At 36.9% G+C, this 20,473-nt stretch overlaps 2 protein-coding genes across 8 annotated transcripts; one reads left to right on the forward strand and one right to left on the reverse strand.

Annotated features, from left to right (window-relative positions):
• The first annotated feature begins 228 nt into the window (after positions 1 to 228).
• LOC105041287 (large ribosomal subunit protein uL13c) lies at positions 229 to 6,424 on the forward strand. Its single transcript, XM_010918191.4, is given in 5 exon segments — positions 229 to 386; positions 389 to 567; positions 2,099 to 2,284; positions 4,735 to 4,905; positions 6,023 to 6,424. Coding segments are annotated over 5 exon segments (738 nt in total). The 5' UTR covers positions 229 to 301; the 3' UTR covers positions 6,140 to 6,424.
• Positions 6,148 to 19,502, reverse strand: LOC105041294 (probable LRR receptor-like serine/threonine-protein kinase At1g07650). Of its 7 annotated transcripts, XM_073252944.1 has the most exons (24): positions 19,179 to 19,500; positions 18,928 to 19,099; positions 18,729 to 18,800; positions 17,964 to 18,032; positions 17,724 to 17,795; positions 17,572 to 17,643; positions 17,396 to 17,467; positions 17,234 to 17,305; positions 17,049 to 17,141; positions 16,891 to 16,962; positions 16,691 to 16,762; positions 15,906 to 15,977; positions 15,684 to 15,749; positions 12,673 to 12,738; positions 12,542 to 12,580; positions 12,362 to 12,420; positions 11,555 to 11,928; positions 11,271 to 11,466; positions 11,012 to 11,164; positions 9,169 to 9,290; positions 8,843 to 9,053; positions 8,490 to 8,730; positions 7,525 to 7,675; positions 6,148 to 7,303 (listed from the first exon to the last, which is right to left on the reverse strand). In XM_073252944.1, the coding sequence occupies exons 1-24, from the start codon at positions 19,276 to 19,278 to the stop codon at positions 6,953 to 6,955; spliced, it is 3,039 nt and encodes a 1,012-aa protein (XP_073109045.1). In that variant the 5' UTR covers positions 19,279 to 19,500; the 3' UTR covers positions 6,148 to 6,952. The 7 variants fall into 7 exon arrangements, with proteins under 7 accessions (XP_073109045.1, XP_073109042.1, XP_073109040.1 ...); XM_073252941.1 differs by lacking the exon at positions 6,148 to 7,303 and having other exon boundaries at positions 7,433 to 7,675; positions 12,362 to 12,417; positions 17,049 to 17,120; positions 19,179 to 19,502; XM_073252939.1 differs by lacking the exon at positions 6,148 to 7,303 and having other exon boundaries at positions 7,433 to 7,675; positions 12,362 to 12,417; positions 19,179 to 19,502.
• Positions 19,503 to 20,473: the final 971 nt, after the last annotated feature.

A 20,473-nucleotide genomic window follows, 5' to 3' on the forward strand; every position in this document is an offset into this window, starting at 1 on the left:
TGACTAGAAAAATAAACATATAAAATAAGTTTTTGTAAGACCAAAAAGAATAAGATTTTTGCAGTATTTCAAATAAAGTTGGTTAGTCCGCTTAGCCGGGTAATTTTGTTCCAGATAAAAATGATTAGTTTATTCATGAACGCTTTGTGGTGAAACCAAGAAATCTCACCGAAGGTGACCCTATCTCCATTATCCACTCCCCGTCTTCTCTCCATTGGACCGCCAAGAGCCAACTCAAAAGAAGAGAAATCTCAGAGCCAAACGCCCCACCATTCCAATCCTTCCACCAGAGGAAGAGAAAATGGCAGCGGCGATTCCAACGTCCGCCTTCCTCCCGGCTGTCCGCTCTCACAGCAACCCCTCGCTCTCTTCTCCCACGGCCGCCGCCCTCCCAAGACCCCCTTTCTTGCTCCCTCTAACCTCGCTTTCGCCGTCGCCAAACCCTCGATTCGAATCGCTTCCCTCCCTTCGAGGAACCGCCTCCAGGTCCGCTGCCAAGAGAAGCAGGTCGCAGTCGTCACCAGGGAGAACCGGTGGATGTACGAAGAGTCCGAGATCAACGGCCCCGTAATCCCTCCGTCTCTGGCTCCTTGCTTTCTTTTTTTACGGTTTTCATACAATGTAGTGAAATAACTCTTGTTTTTCCTTGCTTTTTGAACGAGATGAGTCCAAAAATAGTGGGAAAGAAGTGATCTTGGAGGCCTCTGATGGAGAAATCTTTGCTAATTTGGAAATTTGATGTTTTTCGATGTTGGGAACTCCTAGAAATTCTTGGAAACTTGATATTATACTTTCTTCTATGATGACTAAATTGATAGGAAAGATGACTTCTTGAAGGCCTATAGACAAAGTTTATCGCGAATTTGGAATCTTGACCTTCTTCGAGATGAAGATCTGAGCCTGGTTTAACTGTTTCTTTTTAGTGAGAGTTATTTGTGCATGGATTTGCCCTGCATACTCAGGGAGATGTCAAGAGGCCTCGCTGTATGATAAGATTAGGGGGTTTTTCATTGCCCCCAAATGTTGAGATTGATGTCTGGTAAAACTGGAAAGGAAAGAGTGGAGAAAGAAATATTAGAGGCGATGATTGAGCACACAGTATCCTCTGGGATGGTAGAGATATGTTACACAAATTTGAAGAAGCCACTAGAGGAGAGGTTCTTGAATATACAGAGAAGGGCTTATTAGTATTAATAGGGGAAGACCTTAGATAACATGGATGAAAGCCACAAAATGGTCTACGAAAATGCTTGTATTGACATTAGAGGTTTCCCCTAAGCATACCTCTAAACATGTTTTGTGCTTTGAAATGCAAAAGTTCATTTTCTTAATTTTGTCACGTCTGTTTGCTGGTTCTTTTTTTTTTTTTTGGAAACATTTAATTTTTATTAATGTTTATAACTCTGAGATCTTTTCCTATTATGTGGTTCAGTGTTTGGTCAGCTTAATTGGTTACTTTGTGCAATGTCATGTGATGTTTATATTTCCCTCTTGCGTTATGTAATGGTGAATTACCTGTATATTAAGTCATATCCGGGTTTCGATGTTCAAAACTCTAGGTTTTCTATGTAATCATTGCTGTAGTTTAACATCTTTTTGGTTATCACCAGTTATCTTCTGCTGCTCTAGTGTTTGCTTGTTTCCTCAAAGTCAACACCTATCTTGATGTTGTATCTTGATTTTTTTTCTCCATTTTTGGGCATGTTGTGTGGCATGTTCTCTGTGAATCAAAATTATGAAAGTAAAACTCACATTTTTGGAGGGGGCATCTGGTTCTTCAGCAGTCTTTATGTTTGGCCTATTAACATATGTCTATTTGTTTTGTGTGAATCGAAAACAATTATAGCATAATCCAAACTATATTTGCTGTAGGTGCCTTTTCATTTATTTATATTTAGGTTCTGGCCTTATTATGTACTTCTATTTATTTTTTAAGCTTGATGAACTCTGAAGGTATGTTTCCTTATTATGGAAGTCACGAATGCTCTTTCCATTCAAAAGCTCCATCTTTGTAGTAAAGCTTGTTCTTCATTTTTTTTTTTAAAAAACACTTTTGGTCATTTTGTGTTTGACACCACATGTATGCACTGTTTTTCAGGACATTTGGAACAAAACTTGGTATCCTAAGGCTGCAGATCATATAACCACAGAAAAAACATGGTATATAGTTGATGCAACGGACAAAATTCTTGGCAGACTGGCATCAACCATTGCAATACATATCAGAGGAAAGAATCTTGTAACCTACACTCCTAGTGTGGACATGGGGGCCTACGTGATTGTGGTATGTATAATGCATCAACCAGTATTTGGTCTGGGTTTCTGTTTGCCAGCTGTCACATGCACAGATCACCCAGTCAACATTCAACCTGCAAGGACTTTTTTTTTGGGTTTACAGTTTGTAATGCTGTACACTTATGACTTCTGACTTGTGATGCATTTTAATGATCATTTCTTATCTGTCACCAGTCATCAACACATTAGGCATGCTTGGTTTCATAGAAATCCTTGTTTCTATCTGGCATATGAAATGCATCTTTTTGAGAAGGGTTACTAGATGATTAAATACAATCTGCGGTTTTTGTCTTTGAGCTTAAGGCATGCCTAGAGGCATAACTAGATGGGAACTTATGCATTTTGTGCATGTGATGATTGCTAGGAAGCTAAATTCAAGCCATGTGACCTATAATTTTGAATTTATACTCATTGGCCTGTTAGATTTGTCAAAATCTTGGTCAAACTTTGTGTAAGGTATTTGACTGCAACTTTTTGATTCAATTGGGAGTCCTGGTCAGGGCAAGTATAGAAATTTTCTAGCAGTTTTGATATAAAAGTCTCAGATTTTGAATCTGTAATAAGTTGTGCAAGTTTTAGTTTTATCAGAATAGTTTTATAGGTTCCCATGTTGATTTAGAAACTCTATTTAGTTTGGTTTACATTTGTACCTTCTTTTGCATGTGAATGGGTCACTATAGGACTTCTCTTGATATTTGTGTAGGGGAAGCCATATTCTGGATTTATTGTGACCTTCTGAAGAAAATTGCTTTTATCCTCTGTTAATTATCTTTTATTGCAGATCCTACTTTGTGTAAATCATGGTAGCTATGCACAACCATGTTACTTTGCCTTCCTTCAAAAAATATGATACGCAAGGGAATAAGCCTTGAATACCTTTTATCTTAAGTGAATTGTGTACCTTAATAGCTTGTATTGTCCTTTTTTTTTTAATTTTTTTTTAACGAGAATACAAAAAGATACAAATTATAAAGGAACTTAAATTAATATACTTTTCTAATTGAATTGAATCAAAGATTTGAATCAACATCAGTGTATTGGCCAACAGTGTATGGTGCTACCCTAATCTTGTTTGAACATCAATGCATTGAATGGGTTTTGAAATTAGATATTGAGATTAATTGGGCATACAGTCACGTACAATTCTCTACTATTATAAATTATAACATAATGATAGATTACAACCTATGAAGTCATTTAAAATTCTAGATATGTATTATTACTATTTTTAAGGCCCTGAATGATCAAGAAAAAGAGGGGGGGGGGGGGGGGGGGCGCGCATGAACTCCACCACCTAATGATCTGTTTGTCCTGTTGATCTAGCATAAATTTTGTGGAATCATTCCTTACAATTCCCTAACTTTTCGTGACAAAATCTTCTCTCTTTCCATACTATGACCCATTCTATTCTTTATTACACGATACACGTGCCATGCCATTTCAATTGGCCACTGTCTATGTTTGCATCACATAGTATCTAGAATCTGGATATTAACCATTATCTTGTATACAACTAAAAAAAGGGTGTCCCATTGGAGAGTTGGATGTATATAGCCTTGCTCTCGTGTCTAGAGAAGTTATTTCCATGCTTCGAACCCATGACACCAAGGTCATGATGCAGCAGCCTTACCATTGTCCCAAGGCCTGCCCACATCTTATAGGCACATGAAGCTCCTTCTGCTTAGCATATGGCATTTATGTCGACCTTACATTATCTCCTTACCTCTCATTTGCCAGTGGCATCACAAAAAATGCAAAAAGCACTCCAATTTCAAAAACCCTTATTGTATCTCCGTTAGTATGTAAAATATTATTTGAGGGCATGAAGATTTGACTTGTTTTGGTGTCTTTTTGGTCATTGGTCTTGGTCGGAATGTCTTCTTTATTTATATTCCCACTCAAACTACATCTCAGTAGTTCACTTAGTTTGAGATTTTGGAGTGTTTTGAATTTATTCCAATTGAATTCTGATACTGCTGGCACCCCTCTTTTCATCTCATTAATTAACTGTTACTCTCTAACCTGCTTGTGATATGGACAGTAGTGCCTGCTACAATGGTTCAAACTACAAATAACCTAGAGCCATGAAGCAAGCACGGATATGAATAGGCCGATAAGGCAAATCTTGCAGAAGTAAGACATGATGCTACTAGGATATGTTAAGAAACACACACACACACACACACATACATATGTGCTATATATATATATATATATATATATATATATATATATATATATATATATATGTATGTATGTATGTATGTATGTATGTATGTATGTATATGTGTGTATATATATATATATGTATGTGTGTGTGTGTGTATGTATTTATATACACACACAAAAATGTATAAAATGCATTCATAGATACATAAACATACATATATATGTATACAAAAAAAGCATCCATAATTATTCTGACTGCACTGAACACAGGTCAATGCAGAAAAAGTAGCAGTTTCTGGTAAAAAGAGGACTCAAAAGCTCTACAGGAGGCATTCAGGAAGGCCAGGTGGTATGAAAGTGGAGACATTTGATCAACTTCAAGAGAGAATTCCTGAAAGAATAATTGAACATGCTGTGCGGGGCATGCTTCCTAAAGGGAGGGTAAGAAAAAAATTTAATATCTATCATATTCTTTTCCTGAAATGCAAGGGACTAATGCCAATAGTGAGAGAAAAAGCTAGAGATCTACCATCCAATTTATGGATCATAATATATTTGTTACTCTGCTAGAAAAAACTGCTGTGTAAGAGGATGACATTATGTTCTTTTTCATTGAATGTGAAGGACTAACCTTTGCCTTTTACATAAAAAAAAGGAAGAGAAGAAAGCTAGAGATTTTAACTAATCATATTTATGAATCATAAAATCTGCTGCGGCTTGTGAAACTACTCTGTGAGAGGATTTCATCAAATGTTCAGAGGCTGGACAATACTCATTACTGGTTTCTACTTTGGTTCTCACTTAGAATAGGACTGCTGATGTATCAGAAGCTCAATGTGGCACTTTTCCTGCCATGAAGATAAAAGGACAATGGTGGTTTTTGAGAATTTGATTCCAAGTATTGCATTTACTTCAGATTTGATTCATAAACATTGCCTTTCCATAGGTTGGCATGATATGTACTGGTTCCTTTTTGTGGTTCGTTGACTAGAGCCCATTTTCTGAATATATAGAGGGCCATTATAAATTGTTTATGTCTTGCACCAGGTTTTTGTGGAATGTGTGTGTTTCTTTTTTTTTTTTCTTTTTTTGGCATATGATCTATGTATTCATTATTATGTTCTCCAAGAAAAACTGATGGCATCTTGGCATTGTTACCATGACGTACATTGTACTTGATGATTGATGCTTATGAAGGATCTGATTGCATACCTTTTTTTTTACTTTCAAATTTATTTTTAATGCTCTTTTATTGTTTCTTGTGGGTGGTAAATCATGTCTACAGTCTGCATCATTAAAGTATCTCTATATTAGTTTGTAGGCAAACAACTCCCTTTAAATGAATCACTGGTTTAATCAACAATTTAAATTTTCAATATTTGTCACATTTGGAGTTTTTTTTTTTTGTGGAACTTCTCATCTTTGTATTATTTATTCAAAGGACTCTAGGTTCCATTTTTTTTTATTGGTAAGACTTGTGAGAAAGTTCAACTTGGCAAGAAGTTGAAAGCCAATCTTTTTGACACTCCAACCAGAATTTAACTTCTGCTTTGTGCAGCTCGGAAGAACTCTATTCACGCACCTCAAAGTGTACAAAGGCCCAGATCATCCACATGAGGCCCAAAAGCCTATTCCTCTTCCTATAAGGGACAAGAGAATACAAGCAAGGAAGTAGATTTTGTGGTGCTCTCTGCAGATATAAGTGGCAGATTGTTCATGTTGTACGGACGTTAGGATTTTTTTAAAAAAATTCCATAGTCAGAGTGGAGAGGTCTATGGTCAGCATGTTCATTTTAAGAGTTCTAAAAATTTCTGTAACCTGTTTCTTGCCTCCTGATAATGTTTATGTGCACTATCGGTTTATCTCAACTGCTGCTGGTGGCCAAGTTGAATTCATTTTCTCCATGTATGATGCAAGCTTAAATAAATCAATACATTTGCAGGTGCATCCACATCTAAAGTTTGGTGTTTCCCATCATTATTTGGAAATTATGAATGTTCCGTCAAAACTGCAAATGTTTTATGACTCCTGATCACTGCCATGTATTTGATGGCTGTTCGTAACCAGAGATATGAATGTTGCTCCCAACCAAAGTTGCTGTCAAGGTACTATCTCATGCATAGCCTGCACACTTTAATTTTCAAGTTTGACACACCTTAACGGCTGCTTCTAGTTTTATTCTCAGCTTTTCTTTGCAAGTTTACCAAGTTCAAGCCATTGTAAGGACTTTAGGCTTCACCAATATGAAAATTTTCACTTAAAACTAATGGTTAATATTTTACAAGCATTGAGTTGCCATGCTTAAATGCGAGCAGCACTGATGCAGTCATTCGATGCTGTCTAATATCCTCTGGATGCAGCGATTGTGCTCTAGCTTTTCTGCTTCATTCTCTTTGGCTTCTCATCTAAACAGTAGTCAGGATTTAGGACGCAAGGCATGAGTTTTTAGATGCTGGATCGTCCTAAACAAATAACTGTTTATTAGACCTATATGCGTCTTCTTAGAAGTTGCAGGCTTCCATCATTACTGGGTGCTGATTCAGATAAATCAATATCTGATGCATCAACTGACATTGCCTGGTTCTCAGATGGGTTCTGCCAAAAGTTTCTTCTCACTCCGCTAGAGCTCGTACCATTTGCTGAGATGCTCAGGTTTGAAAGTAGAGGCTGGAGAGGAGCTTGTCCTTCGAGCAAACTAACCACTTTTGACATCGTAGGTCTCAGCGTGGGCGATGCATTAGTGCACAAGAGAGCCACATTCAGCATCACCATTGCCTCTTCCTTAGAATACTCTGATCCAAGGTCTGGATCTACCAATTCCAAAAGGGACCCCCTCTCCTGTAGAACTGTGCCTGGGATGCCAAGAAAGCACAAAGTAAATATAATGGTTCTTTGAATCATGTGTACAATTATATACATCCAATCATACTAAGTATAATTTGAAACTCTGTTCATAAAAAGGGAGCAGAACTAAAATTGCTTTCTTGAATATCAAAGACAAAACAAAATTAAGTTAACAGAATAAAGGTTTGAAGAAAAGAATAAAGGGCTAAAGTTACCCAGTCAAGAAGATAGACAAATTCTTCTTGTGGCTTATAATTAGTGTTGCTCTTTCCACTAACAATTTCTAAAGCAACTACTCCAAAGCTGTAAACATCTGCTTTACTGGTTAGATAACCTCGCATTGCATATTCAGGAGCCATGTAACCTCTGAAAGAATCAAAATATGACAAAATTGCATTAGTTATATTCCTAATATTCGACAAGAAAAGTGTTGATGACACCATGCCCAAGAAAGAGAAAATGTACTTCCAAGTAACAGATTGTTAAGCGTCAAGCCAAGCTTGCCTTGTCTCAGGCAAAATATTGTACCGCCAAAACCTTTCAATGGATTTTCTTGAGAGTTTGAAGAAGACAAAACATTTTTAGAAAGAATTTAGAATTCTTCAGTTTTTCAGTTACAAACCAGAATTTGATAATGGATCATCAAGTAAATTAGTCATTTACAAATTATGTTCATCGATAATAGCCATACTAAACTTGATATGCTAACAATCACTGAAAACTAGCATACTCTACATAAATAATTAGAAATGCCAAAAGAATAAGGATAAAACCACATAATAGTAACGCTGGTGATAAACCTTTTTTTTTTTTGGTAACACTGGTGATGAACCTTTATATTGTGAGAAACCATTGTTCACAAAATTAATAATGGTTAAAGATAATTGCTGGCACATGCTGATATTGAAATTTATAGTGCTGAAAATTAGAGGTATTCTTGACTAGGATGTAATAAGAGTTGCATCAAAGCTCATTATTTTCTCCCAAATCTAGGTTTCTCATTACTATAATAAATATCTAGATAGGTATAATCATTTTCCTAGCTTGTGATGAAATTAGTTGGTCACCATGGTAAAGTTGCATCCTAACTGATAAAGCTTGAATAACCAGTCCATCAACAATGACTGTGGGTGCAAATTTGTTCAAAAGTCATTTTAACGATTCAAGAAGAAATACTTACATAGTTCCAGCCACTCGAGTGCTTATGTGGGTATTCTCCTCTTCATAGAGTTTTGCTAAACCAAAATCAGAAATCTTCGCATTGAGATCTCTATCAAGCAGTACATTGCTGGCCTTGATATCTCGGTGAACAATCTTCAATCTGGACTCCTCATGAAGATAGGCCAGGCCTCGAGCTATGCCAAGGCAAATCTTTTGTCTTGTTGGCCAATCCAATTTCAATCTGCACTCTGGTTTTTTACCTGTACAACATATTGATAATTATCTGTTCTGATCTAACCGCATCACACAACTCAATAGCTTAGACAAAAAAGCAACCAGAGAAAAAAGAAGGGAACAAAATAGATGACGTACTAAATAAGGCACGTGCAAGACAATTGTTTTCCATGTACTCATAAATAAGCAATAATTGGTTTCCTTCAGTACAACATCCATAAAGCTTCACAAGATTAGGATGTTGTGATGCAGAAATCATGCCAATTTCATTCACAAATTCACGAGTTCCTTGTCTAGATCTAGACGAAAGCTGCTTCACAGCAATTACAGTTCCATCTGATAGCAGACCCTACACTTTCAAGGAGAATATAGTTTAATAAAGAAGGTAGTTCAAATATAGAGGACTTATGATGTCATACTATGCCTCAGGAAATAAGAATATATAAATAAGATATCATTACTACCTTGTAAACTGAACCAAATCCGCCTTCCCCGATCAAGTTCTCAGCATCAAAGTTCTTGGTTGCTGCTTTAATTTGTCGCAAGGTGAAGGATCCAGTTTGTAGGTCAAGGCCTCTTAGATCTACTTAAAAAAGCAGAATTCATGTATGAGAAATAAAATATAAGCTATTCAAGTTTTCATTTTCCTTCACCTTTTCAACACTATAAGATGCATAACCCATGTCCAGTGCATGACATTTCATGGAACAAAAACAAAGGAAGTTTGTTTGAGTATCATCAACACATGGAAATGCGCCCTTCTAAAGGGTTTTGAGCAGTCAAGATTAGTATATTGTTTATCAGTTTCATCCATGCATCAATGATTATTCACTGCCTTGAAAACAGGAACAGTGTAAAAGTAAAAAATTAATCTCATGAAAATTAAACAATATTAAGAATATTACTACATTTATAACAGTGATAGTTTCACTTAATCCAAAACAAAATCCCTACTTGGAAACCTGAATTCTCTTGAACCAAATTTTTACATCTGTATCATTATATCTGATATGCCAATCAAGAAAGGGTACTCGAGTATTATATGCTGAGGCCTAGGGAGAAGGATGATATTTGGAAAGGAAGAAGAAAGCTAAGAGATGATGAAGGAAGAGAACATGCAGAAAAAAAAAATAAAATGAAGACATCAACTTGGAACGAGTCTTCAGAGGGTTAACATGATTCCTGAATCTGATGCCGTCAGGCTGGTATCTGATGTACTCGAAACTATCTTACATGGCATCCAATCACTCACTCGAGTCTTAGATGATTTTAGCACTAGAATGTCATTATTTTTCGTAAGTACCCCAGGGATCACCAATGTCTTCGATAGAGAAAGCCTTCAAACCTGTAAATATAAGTCTTGCACCCGGTTTTTCATATATGCAAATAAAATTTGTTCGTTAAATAGCGCATTTTGTGCTCCAATTCTTGGCAAAATTCTGATTAGTTGTCAATTCAGCATTACAAATTCTGGAGGTAGGCAGAGGCTCCTTGGTGCTACTTCCAAAGCAATGACTCGTTTCTGAGGCAGAGTGCTGATTCTGAGTTAGAGCAAGTTCCATTCTCTCCTCATGCCTCTTCTTTTATTTCTCCACTCTTGCCTTCCTCTTGCCCTCTTCTTGCTTCTACAATCACAATTCCTCTTGCCACAAACTTTCATATGCTATCCTCATCACAACCAACCCATTTTCCTAGATGGTGTCATGTTACTATAGTTGAATGAAAAGTTCGTTTGTATGCAGATTTCCTAGATTAGAAGGTCAACCTCAATATCATGTACGAACAGTTTGAGATGGAGGTGCGGTTGTACACTTTATATTCTTAATAGATTTCTCCCAGATGCATCCATGTTAGTTAACCTTTTGAGGAATTCTAGAGGAATATGATATCACAACATGAAATAGTAAGAGTCTAACTGAAGTTTTGTCTTCTTCTTCCGTGAAAAGTTTTCTTTTCGTCTTTTAATTATTTATGCTAAAATACTAGTGCATTAGCCAGCAATTGAACTCTCATGCACATGGAGGCCATAAAAGCAACCATACACGCAGAGAAACACATGCACATAAAAAGAGACATAATAACTTGGAATTGGAATGTATGAACACTGAGAATCACATACCGAGCGTGAACTTCATATAATATGCATCTAGTTGGCCTTTTCTCAAAACAAAAATGCAGATATCGATCGTCTATTGACATCATATAAGTATGTAGTATCAGCTGATCACTTAAGAGTATAATGAGGAAGCAGCAATACAATGAATTGCTAGAATCAGAGTAGGGACTAAATGTGATAACCTTCAATACCTTTGTACATGGAATTAAGCCATAACCTCCTTTTCCTCCAAATGCCTAGAGCAAACAGAACCAAGAAAATCCCCAAAACCATGACCACAACCACAATGATAGTATGTATTCTATTACTGCTAGGAGATCCGACATCTATGCGAATATCAAAATCTGAATGATAAAAACAAGGTTATGTCAAAAAATTTGACTGCATTATCAAGTTTCGTGGCAGTAATAGAGTGCAACAGCAAAAGCCACTGAAAATTACAGAACTTACTAGGTGTCACCGAGATAGCTGATATCAGAGGACCATACATTCCTCTAGTTGGAATGCCTGTCGTCCCCTTTCCAGCCCAGTAGAGTTGTATCTTTAAGGTGTTGTGTGTGACATTTGTTATAAAAGTCTTTATAACTGGTTTTCCAGGTCCACCAGCTGCATCTTCAATGTTGAAATCCAGCAATACCATCTTTCCCTGCATTGAGCAAATTTTAGAACCACTATAAATTTTATGTTTAGTTAATCCAAAGGTTAAATGGGGAAAATATGTGTACTTTAATTACCTGAATGAAAACATTAAATAAGCGCTTCCCAAGGCTGCTAAATGTATTGTCATTTGTGAAAACTATTTCTGCAAAGTGGAGTTTCACAGTGTAACTTCCATTCATCATACACAGGCCATAATAGGTAAGTGAAACAGGAGAAAGGCGTGCTTTTGTATAAAGTTCTGGATGGAGCATGGTGAGTATAGATGTGTTTGTAGCAATATAATTGTCCGCATTCGCATCATTGTCCATGAAGTCCCCTGTGCTGCTAAATGCCCAGTTTGGACCTAAGTAAAACGTTGAAGCACCTCTTTCCTCTGTATCTGCTTCATACTTGGTCCTCTTGATAATTGTTTCTTGACCTCCACAATTGATGTGCAAGGAGTGCTGATCTGTTCATAAGATCATGGTAAGACCATGTAATAGAAGAGGGGATCTGGCTTACATAATTGTGTGGACAACCACTTATTTAGGCGATATTCTGGAAAAAATGGTTTTTTATTTTTCAGGCATAAATCAGTCATCATTGGATGCTGAAGTATAACCTTATTGTCTCTCTCTTTCTCTAATAGAGAATGAACAGATCTCAGTAGAACTTCATGACTTTTTGAGTGTTTCCCGCCTCATTTTGGTTGTTAAAAAAGTTTATTGTGAATTACATTGTTCAATGAGATAGACAGAAGCAAGTGTTACAAAATGTGTGTCAATGAGATTACCAGATGAAGCATGGAAATTAATGTGATCATAAACAAGATTGATTTAATAACTACGAAAGGAAAACTTTGGATCAGGATTTGAGTTGAATAATGAATTTGATTTACTTACATTGTTTGTTGGAAGCACTGCAGGGGAAATTCCTCTTTAGGCATGAATTTACTGTACTACTACATGAGAAGATATAAATAAAAGTAAGAGAACAGAGCTAGGGTTCAGAAAATACTGGGTTAACTAAAGATGCTGTTCACGTGTGTTATAAATTTATTTGACAGCTCAAGATAATCTTACATGTTGTCTGCTGCTGGTGAGTAGCACTCTGCTGTGTTACTGAAAAGCATTAATCAGGAGTTATAGTTTGAAAAAGGAAAAAAAAAAAATCATGTTAGAGGCAAGCAAAATATAAGAGAAAGCATTCTTACACACTCCCGTCAAGACATTGAGTAGGGCCTGAGCTTCCCACCATGAAGTAATTGTAAGAAATATCCCTGGATTTCAAGACTAACAGTCAATATCTGATAGAAGAACAATGAAATAGAAAATAATAAATAATCACTCCAACTCTGCAAGCAAGCGTGCAGAGATCTTATGAAATCATATATGCAAAGTTGGCAAAATTGGACCCTCAATCCAAACAATTTAATCACATACATTAATCCAGATATATTAGTGATTATAGTGAACCGCTTCTGTGGTAGGACTCGGTCTTTGTTTGGTATTATTAATAATTGTAAGATGTCTAGCTTCAGCATAAATTAAGCTCGAAGAAAAAGCACTCATGAAGGTAGATGTTAGGCCCCAGATATTTGTACATGTGACTGAATCCATATATTCAGCTACTTCCATTGATAAAACTCAGCTGCACCACATATAGAGCTCATGCAACTCATATATATCCAAAAGTTAATGTGAAATAACAAAATAATGATTGTGGCCACACATTGTCATGAATAGGGGAAAGTGACATTGCAAGAGCACAGTTATTGACATAAAAATGACAGGAATCTTGCATTTGACAAAGTCTAGAAGATAGGATCCCACATGTAAGAGGCATATGTAAATTTAAATGTTTTTTTTTTCTGTTTATTTAATTTCCATTAGGCAAGAACTGTTTGAATGGTACTTCTGAATAAAATATAACAGAAAAATACCGTATAAACCTTGCCTTCTTGCTTTCAACTGAAACCTTTCTTGTATACAAGACACTAAAGGCATACCCTAAACTTCTAATAAGGTAAGCCTTGCTACCTGTCATAGTTTGATAGATCATAACTTGATCTCTGGAGCCAATATGCATACAGTCGAGGCAATTATATTCTTGGTGAAAGTTAGGCTTTAGTTTATATCTGAAGGCCCCCAACAATTAGCAAGATCTGGTTAGTCTACAGTTGGAGATCATGCATATTTTTAAGAAAGAAAGCAAGGATTTTTTTGCCTTCTTAGCAGGGGTTAGATTTTGAAAAAATTCAAAAAGAAATTGTAACTGTCCTTCATGACGTATTCTGCCATAATACACATTTTGAGGACATGGAAATCTTAAGATTCATTATGGCTTAATGCCCATATCGGTGTCCTCACATCATATTGCAAGTTACCTAGTCCAAATTAAAGAACCTCCACAATCATGCTTGTCAATGAAAGAACATTATTGACATCCATTTTAAATTATTTGGTAGGGGTTTCTCTTTGATATACATAAAAACGTATACAATGTTCATATGTATCTATGTAATGTGTGCAAATGAATGCCCACATTCATGTCCGTATATGCATGTAAGTGTATCTATACATTTACTTATGTACTAGAGTTGAGGCACATGCGATGCACGTGCACAGTCACTGTGCATGGATCATGGATGGCTATGACTTTTAAGACTAAGACATGCAAGAACGTACTCTTTTATTTTTAAAATATTTTTACAATATTATTTTATATATAACCTATTTAATTAAAAACGATCTTTAATTAGTTAAAAAGCATTAGTTTTAATTAAGAAGAGTCTTGAATACATGAGAATTCTAGATGATGAAGGAAAGTTCAAAAACTTTGATTTCCATATGAACCTAGAACAAGGGAACCTGATCATATATGGAAAGATATCAAGTCATTTGAAAAAAACAAAAAGATCAGTGGGGCTGGGGTGCATGTGGGAAAGAAGTATCAATTTTTTTCTTTTTTTCAAGTTAGGTGTGTGGATTGTTTTTGTATTTTTTAATACTAGGGTATTGGGGCCATTCAATTGAGGCCTGCTCAAAGCCTTTTCCATTATAGTAGATAGGTGCGGATGTGCACGCATGTATGCCAACCTAAGACGTGCACTAACAACTGCACCAAAACTTTCTATTTAGTAAATATGCATGGATGATTGCAGTGCATTAAAACTTTTATACGCACAAAGATAGTAAATATACTTGTTTTGCCGGATAATCACAAGATAAGGAATATGCATGATTTGTAAATGACTAATGCTTTGTTTGAATTGGGGGTACACGAGAGTTCATAAGGGGAGGAGAGAGAAGAGTAATGGAGGGAAAGGGAGGGGAGGGTAAGGGAATTAATGAACCCTTATTTGGAAAGGGAGGGGAAAGGTAAAAAAAGGTACATATCTTATCCTTGTTTGGATAGAGGGGTTAAGGAAGGGGTAGAAGAACTTTTATATATTTTGACAAATATGTCCTTTCTCATTAATAGATGTACTATTTAATGTTTGTGATATTTTGATCGTGAATCTCTGTCACTGGAATCTGCCTTCTAAAGATCATGATATCTGGATTTGCGTGAGGAGCAGCCTGCGGGCGAAGGTACGGCTATAGAATTTTTGAGTTGTGCGAAGAGTAAAGGAGCGATTGGAAAGATAGAGTATATAATGATCTAGTTGTAACTTTAAAATTTTATTAAAGATAAGTTAGGAAAATAAAAATTAAGCATGAATCTTCCCCTCTGTTACACCCCAACTCGGTTCATAAAGCGGTTGTAACTTTATTCTTTACCAAACTGGAGTTTATTCTTTACCCTCCCCTCCCCTCCCTTTCCTTTATGAACCCCATGTACCCTCGATCCAAACAATATGTAAAACAACTACACCCTCTTGGACTAAAAAAACAAGTGTACCACCATAAAAGCAGCAAGTCCTTTAACAAGAAAATTATGAAGGAACAGTCATTTCACATGGATTTAGAAATAGGTAATCTCACAAACGCTCAATTTAAGCATATTAAATTCAGATACCGTACCATCCTTTGTACAGAAAAAGAAGGAATTAACATGTCTAAATGCTTCCGGCAAGTTAAAAAGAAATGTATATGTATCGTTAGTTAGAAAGTTTGTGAAAGGTCCAAGACATACTAGCAGTCAAACATCATAAAACAGACAGACTGAAGCTGTAGGTAAAAGTATTATTGCTGGCTGATATGAAAAATCAAAAACACTTACACATTCTTGTTTCTTTTCAAGATCCATCCTGGTATGGTTCCAGTAAGCGTGTTTGCAGTAAGATATCTAACAGATAATGGTGTTGTGATTCCACAAACAGGGTAAGAATTCATTCTAGAAAAATAAAAGGTTTGACAAGAAACTGAAACTAGTGATGCTAATTATATCTATTGAGACTTCCAACCATATAAAAACAATATTTAAAAAATATTTGCAACTTACATGAAATCTACGTTAACCAGGGAAGCGAGGGAACTTGGAATTTCTCCTGTCAACTTATTAAAGCTGAGATCTCTGTATAGACAGGGCATAGAGAACTATGATATCAAGAATAAGATTATTTTTTGGCATAGATATTATACATAACAAATTTAAAGAGATTATAAAGGGCTAAGAAGCAAGCAATATCCTTGTATGAGGTTAGACCATGATTAACAGAGAAAAAAAAGCTTTGCGAAACTACGGACATAGAGCACATCCTAGATTTTTGGCAAAAATTGTATGGACATACTTCAATGTACAAGTATTTTATAGCAGAGAAGCCTATCACACAATATGAATGACATTTGCTATGAAAACCAGAAATAAGTTAACGGCCTTTTTATTTTAAAAAGAAAAACAGACTACATTGTTTCTCACCCTTCTGGTTCTAGATGGAATATAAAATGCAATAATGTTTGAGATTTCATGAAGGAAAAAAAAGACATTTACTAAAGGCATATATTTGATAAGATGGTTAAACTGCATGCCGAAGCAATCAGCAACTACTCATGTCATATCTATCCAATATAATTCTTCATTAAATGAAGTTTTCATTATAATGCAAATCTGACAGAGAAAAAAAAAAAAAACATACCTTCATGAATTGCTCCAACCGAAAAGGATCACAAAAAACAAGAGGAAGTGGAATGATGTTGGTCTAAATGAGTACATGCCAGTGGTGGATTTAATTGGCCCGAAAAATACATGCTTTATTTTATGGGAAGATTAAGAAATAAATAACTTACAAGTGCTTCAGCATCCTCATAGATCCAATATAAGCAGGGATATCTCCATGAATGGAGCAATTCCTCAGTATCCTGCACAGAATATGCATTTCTTTTTTGGACTACATTATAATGCATGCATGCATACACATAGTACATAGAAACCTATAACCCACTCAGAGGTATATAGACATCAGACCTTATTGAGATATTTAACTTACAATGTCTTTAAACTTTCCATTTGACTCAAGTTTGGAAAGGTTGATCCATTTCCACTCAGGTCACTAATCCTCCTAACAATAAACACATAAAAGATTCAGCTTTATTGATAGTACAAAATAAAATAGAAAATTACAAGCATGTATCACAACTTGCTTACAAATCAGTCATACTGGTTAAATTAGAAATGCCAGAAGGAATGGGCCCCTCTAGAGAGCATCCCCCAATCTGCCTGCATAGTATGTATATAACTCTTTGGTAGACCGACATCATAAATTAGCGGACAAACATAATTATCATACACACACACACACACACACTAATAGATGGAGTGAATTTACTTACAGTTTTTCCAGTCTGGTCAAGTTTGTTATATATTCAGGTATCTTGCCAGAGAAGTTGTTGTCAGAAATCCTTCTGTTTATGTAGCAAAAATGAATATACATAATATCATTTATTGTTAATTGTTAATAAAATAAAAAAATAAAGAAAGAAACATAAGCTCACAGATCAGTCAAATTGGTCAACTCTGCAAGAGCCTTGGGCAGCGCCCCGGTGAACTCGTTGGAGGATACAATACTGAAATTCGCAATTTTATTAAAAGAAAATAATACATAAATGATTAATTTTCTGAGCTTTTTTCTTTCAATTGTGGGAGAAATGGGAAGACGTTAAAAGCTCACAGTTTCTCCATGTTAACAAGGCGTCCAAGCTCAGGAGGCAGAGAACCGGTGAAGCGATTCCCTTCGACGCTCCTGAGGAACATGTTTATTAACGTTCATCGCCGTTCTAATAATCATAATTATAGAAGAGAGAGGTTTAAGAGTTTCCATACAGATTGGTTAAGGTGGTTATCTTTGTCAGAACTATGGGGAATGGCCCAGACAAGCGGTTCCCCATTAAAGACCTGCATTATTTTTACTAATTTCATTTCAATTTCCGTCATCAGATTATTATACATCTTAACATCTAATTAACCAAAGCACCGGCATTTATTGATTGATTTAGCTAATTAAGTATTCTTAAACATGGATTGAGATGGAATTGACTCAAGAAAAAAAAAAAAAAAACTTACAGGCCTTGCAGCCGCATGCCGGCCCATTGCTCTGGGATGCTGCCGTTGAAGACGTTGCGGCTCAGATCCCTGCGATCATAATCTTCCGTCTTATTAGAGAGAGAGGAGTTTAACTATACCAGTGAGGGGGAATAACTTAACAGCTAATAAAGAAAGGAGTCCTAAGTCCACCGTGGACTCAAGTCTGAGCTTACGACCCCCGACCACGCGGTGCCACCGGACCGTGTGGGCCAATCAACTGGCTAGCCGCCACGCCATGGGCCACACACGGAACGCCAGATTTGGACTCGCACTAGAAGAGATGGTTGGAAAAAAGTATTGATTGGACTTCGTTCATACTGGACTATTAATAATTTAATTTTTTTTTCATTATTTTTTTATTCGCCGTGTATGTGTGATAATAATAACTATTTAATATTATTTATTTTTTTAATAATATATTCTATCATATATTTAATTTTTTTTTTCTGATTGATAAATTATTTATGATCCATTATGAACCAGATCCAATGAATAATTTTTAGACCCAACATTGATACCAAGCCAAATTCTAGCGTTACATATATTATATTTAATATCTTTTATCTTCTTAATAATACGTCCTATCATATATTTAATTTTTTTTTTATGAATCAGATCCAACCAATAATTTTTTAGACCCAACACCGCCGTATAGCGAATCGCATCGGCATCCTCACGTCTGGTCCGGCCCCATACGTTGCTAAATGCTAAATAATTTATTACTATTCTCCCGTCTATACTTACAGCTGCTGGAGGTGACGAAGCAAGCCGAATTCCGGGGGAAGCACGCCTGAAAGGTTCTGCCCTTTTAGAGACCTACGTGACCATACCCAGAACCCCGTTAAAAATTAGATTAAAAAACGGTGAGAATTAAACTACTGATGGTTAAAGAATGAAAGAGGAGGATATCGAGAGATGAGAAGAGATACGATGAATGGCCTACAAGCTTATGATGTGGCATCCAGATTTATTTGAGGAGCAATCGCAGAAGACGTCCATCTCGGAAACCTTCGTCGCATCCGGCACGCTCCTGTTCCCTTCGCCGCTGCAGGGATCGACGCCGAAATCCCAGTTCGTCTTCCCCAGTTTCTCCGCGATTCGCCGGAGCGCATTCACTGGCACTCGAGACCAAATCCAATCAGAAAAATGTAGCTCCCGTTTTAAATAAATACGAGATTCGATCCACCTCCATACCTTCCGATTTGGCGAGCGTTGGCGATGCCGATCCGACCGCGAAAAAGACATCGAGAGAGAGGAGGGAGAAGAGAAGGAAGAACGCGAGATTCTCTCTCATGGCTTCCCACGCGCTTTGCGGTCACACCGAGCTTGGAACTGGAGTGGAGAAGTGGGAGCGACTGATGAGGTGGAGGAAAGGGATTTTTATTTCTGGCCTTCAATGAGAAGAATGGCTTAGAAGAAAACGACCTGCAATTACCCTTGGCCGGTCCTTTGGGGTGGGAGATTTGGGGATAAGTGGAGGAGGGTGGGGGAGCAACGAGGACGGGAGCATACCGGAGTAATAGATAGATATTGGTAAAATCTCGTCAAACGGTCATTTACACCAAAGCGTCGTGAGATGATTGGAAAATGCTGGACCTCTTGTCTACGGACACCGGTGGATCCTTCCTTCGCGCCAATCCACCGTTGGATCGCGCAATTGACGGACGGATGTACGAAGTGCTCGGTGTGCCTTAGGAGCTGTGCAATCAGATGGTCGACGTCATTCTTTCGCGCGATTGATACCATCGAGCCCGATATTTGTAGCGCTGAGCAGAGGATGGCCGACATCGCGGTGGACCGGGTGGAGGGCCGAAAACTTACTCCAGGATGAGCCCGGTTCGATCCAACAATTATTGGTGGGACCTGGTTCAATGTAAACCAGGGATAATTAATACCTTTTATCTCCTTAACAATACATATTACTGTATATTTAATACTTTTTTCCTCTTTAATATTACGTGTTACAACGTATTTAACATCTTCTAGCTAGTAAAGTACCTCTGGTTCACTGTGAACCAGATCCAACCAATAATTTCTCGTTGGGGCCTACTGATCAATGGTCCATACGTGGACTGTCGAGTGTGCGGTGTTTTGACTGCAGAGCAGTCCACTCCCATTAAATTAAATAAATAGAAGAGAATGTTTCCTTCGTTGTCTGGTTTGCGGCGGCTGAGGGGTCGGGCTGCATCTTTCGCATCAAAGAATGCAACCGTTGGATCATGCAATATCTACCTCCAGATCTGTACAGATGCATGGAAGAAAATGGTTGGATTGCCTTGAAATCGGTATAAGACGTGATGGCCGACATCACAAAAGAAAGATCAATCATTCTTTCACGTAAAGGATGCAACCGGGACCCAGTGGCTGAGGCACCATAGGATCAGCGAGTGGCTGCACATCCGCTCTTCATTATTTTCTCCACAGAGGAACTCATTGTGCCGGCTTCTCTATAGTGCAAATCTAAATGCTAAAAGAGTTTTTTTTTTTCC

The sequence above is a fragment of the Elaeis guineensis genome, chromosome 2 (assembly GCF_000442705.2).
Source record: "Elaeis guineensis isolate ETL-2024a chromosome 2, EG11, whole genome shotgun sequence".
NCBI classification, from domain to species: Eukaryota; Viridiplantae; Streptophyta; class Magnoliopsida; order Arecales; family Arecaceae; genus Elaeis; species Elaeis guineensis.

Coding starts and splice junctions, on each gene's coding strand:
- LOC105041294 (XM_073252944.1), bottom strand. CDS start 19,278: ATGAGAGAGAATCTCGCGTTCTTCCTTCTCTTCTCCCTCCTCTCTCTC. Junction 15,750..15,905: donor CTGGTTAACGTAGATTTCAT/GTAAGTTGCAAA, acceptor ATTATCTGTTAG/ATATCTTACTGCAAACACGC. Junction 11,929..12,361: donor CAGTGCTTCCAACAAACAAT/GTAAGTAAATCA, acceptor TCTTATGAACAG/ATCAGCACTCCTTGCACATC.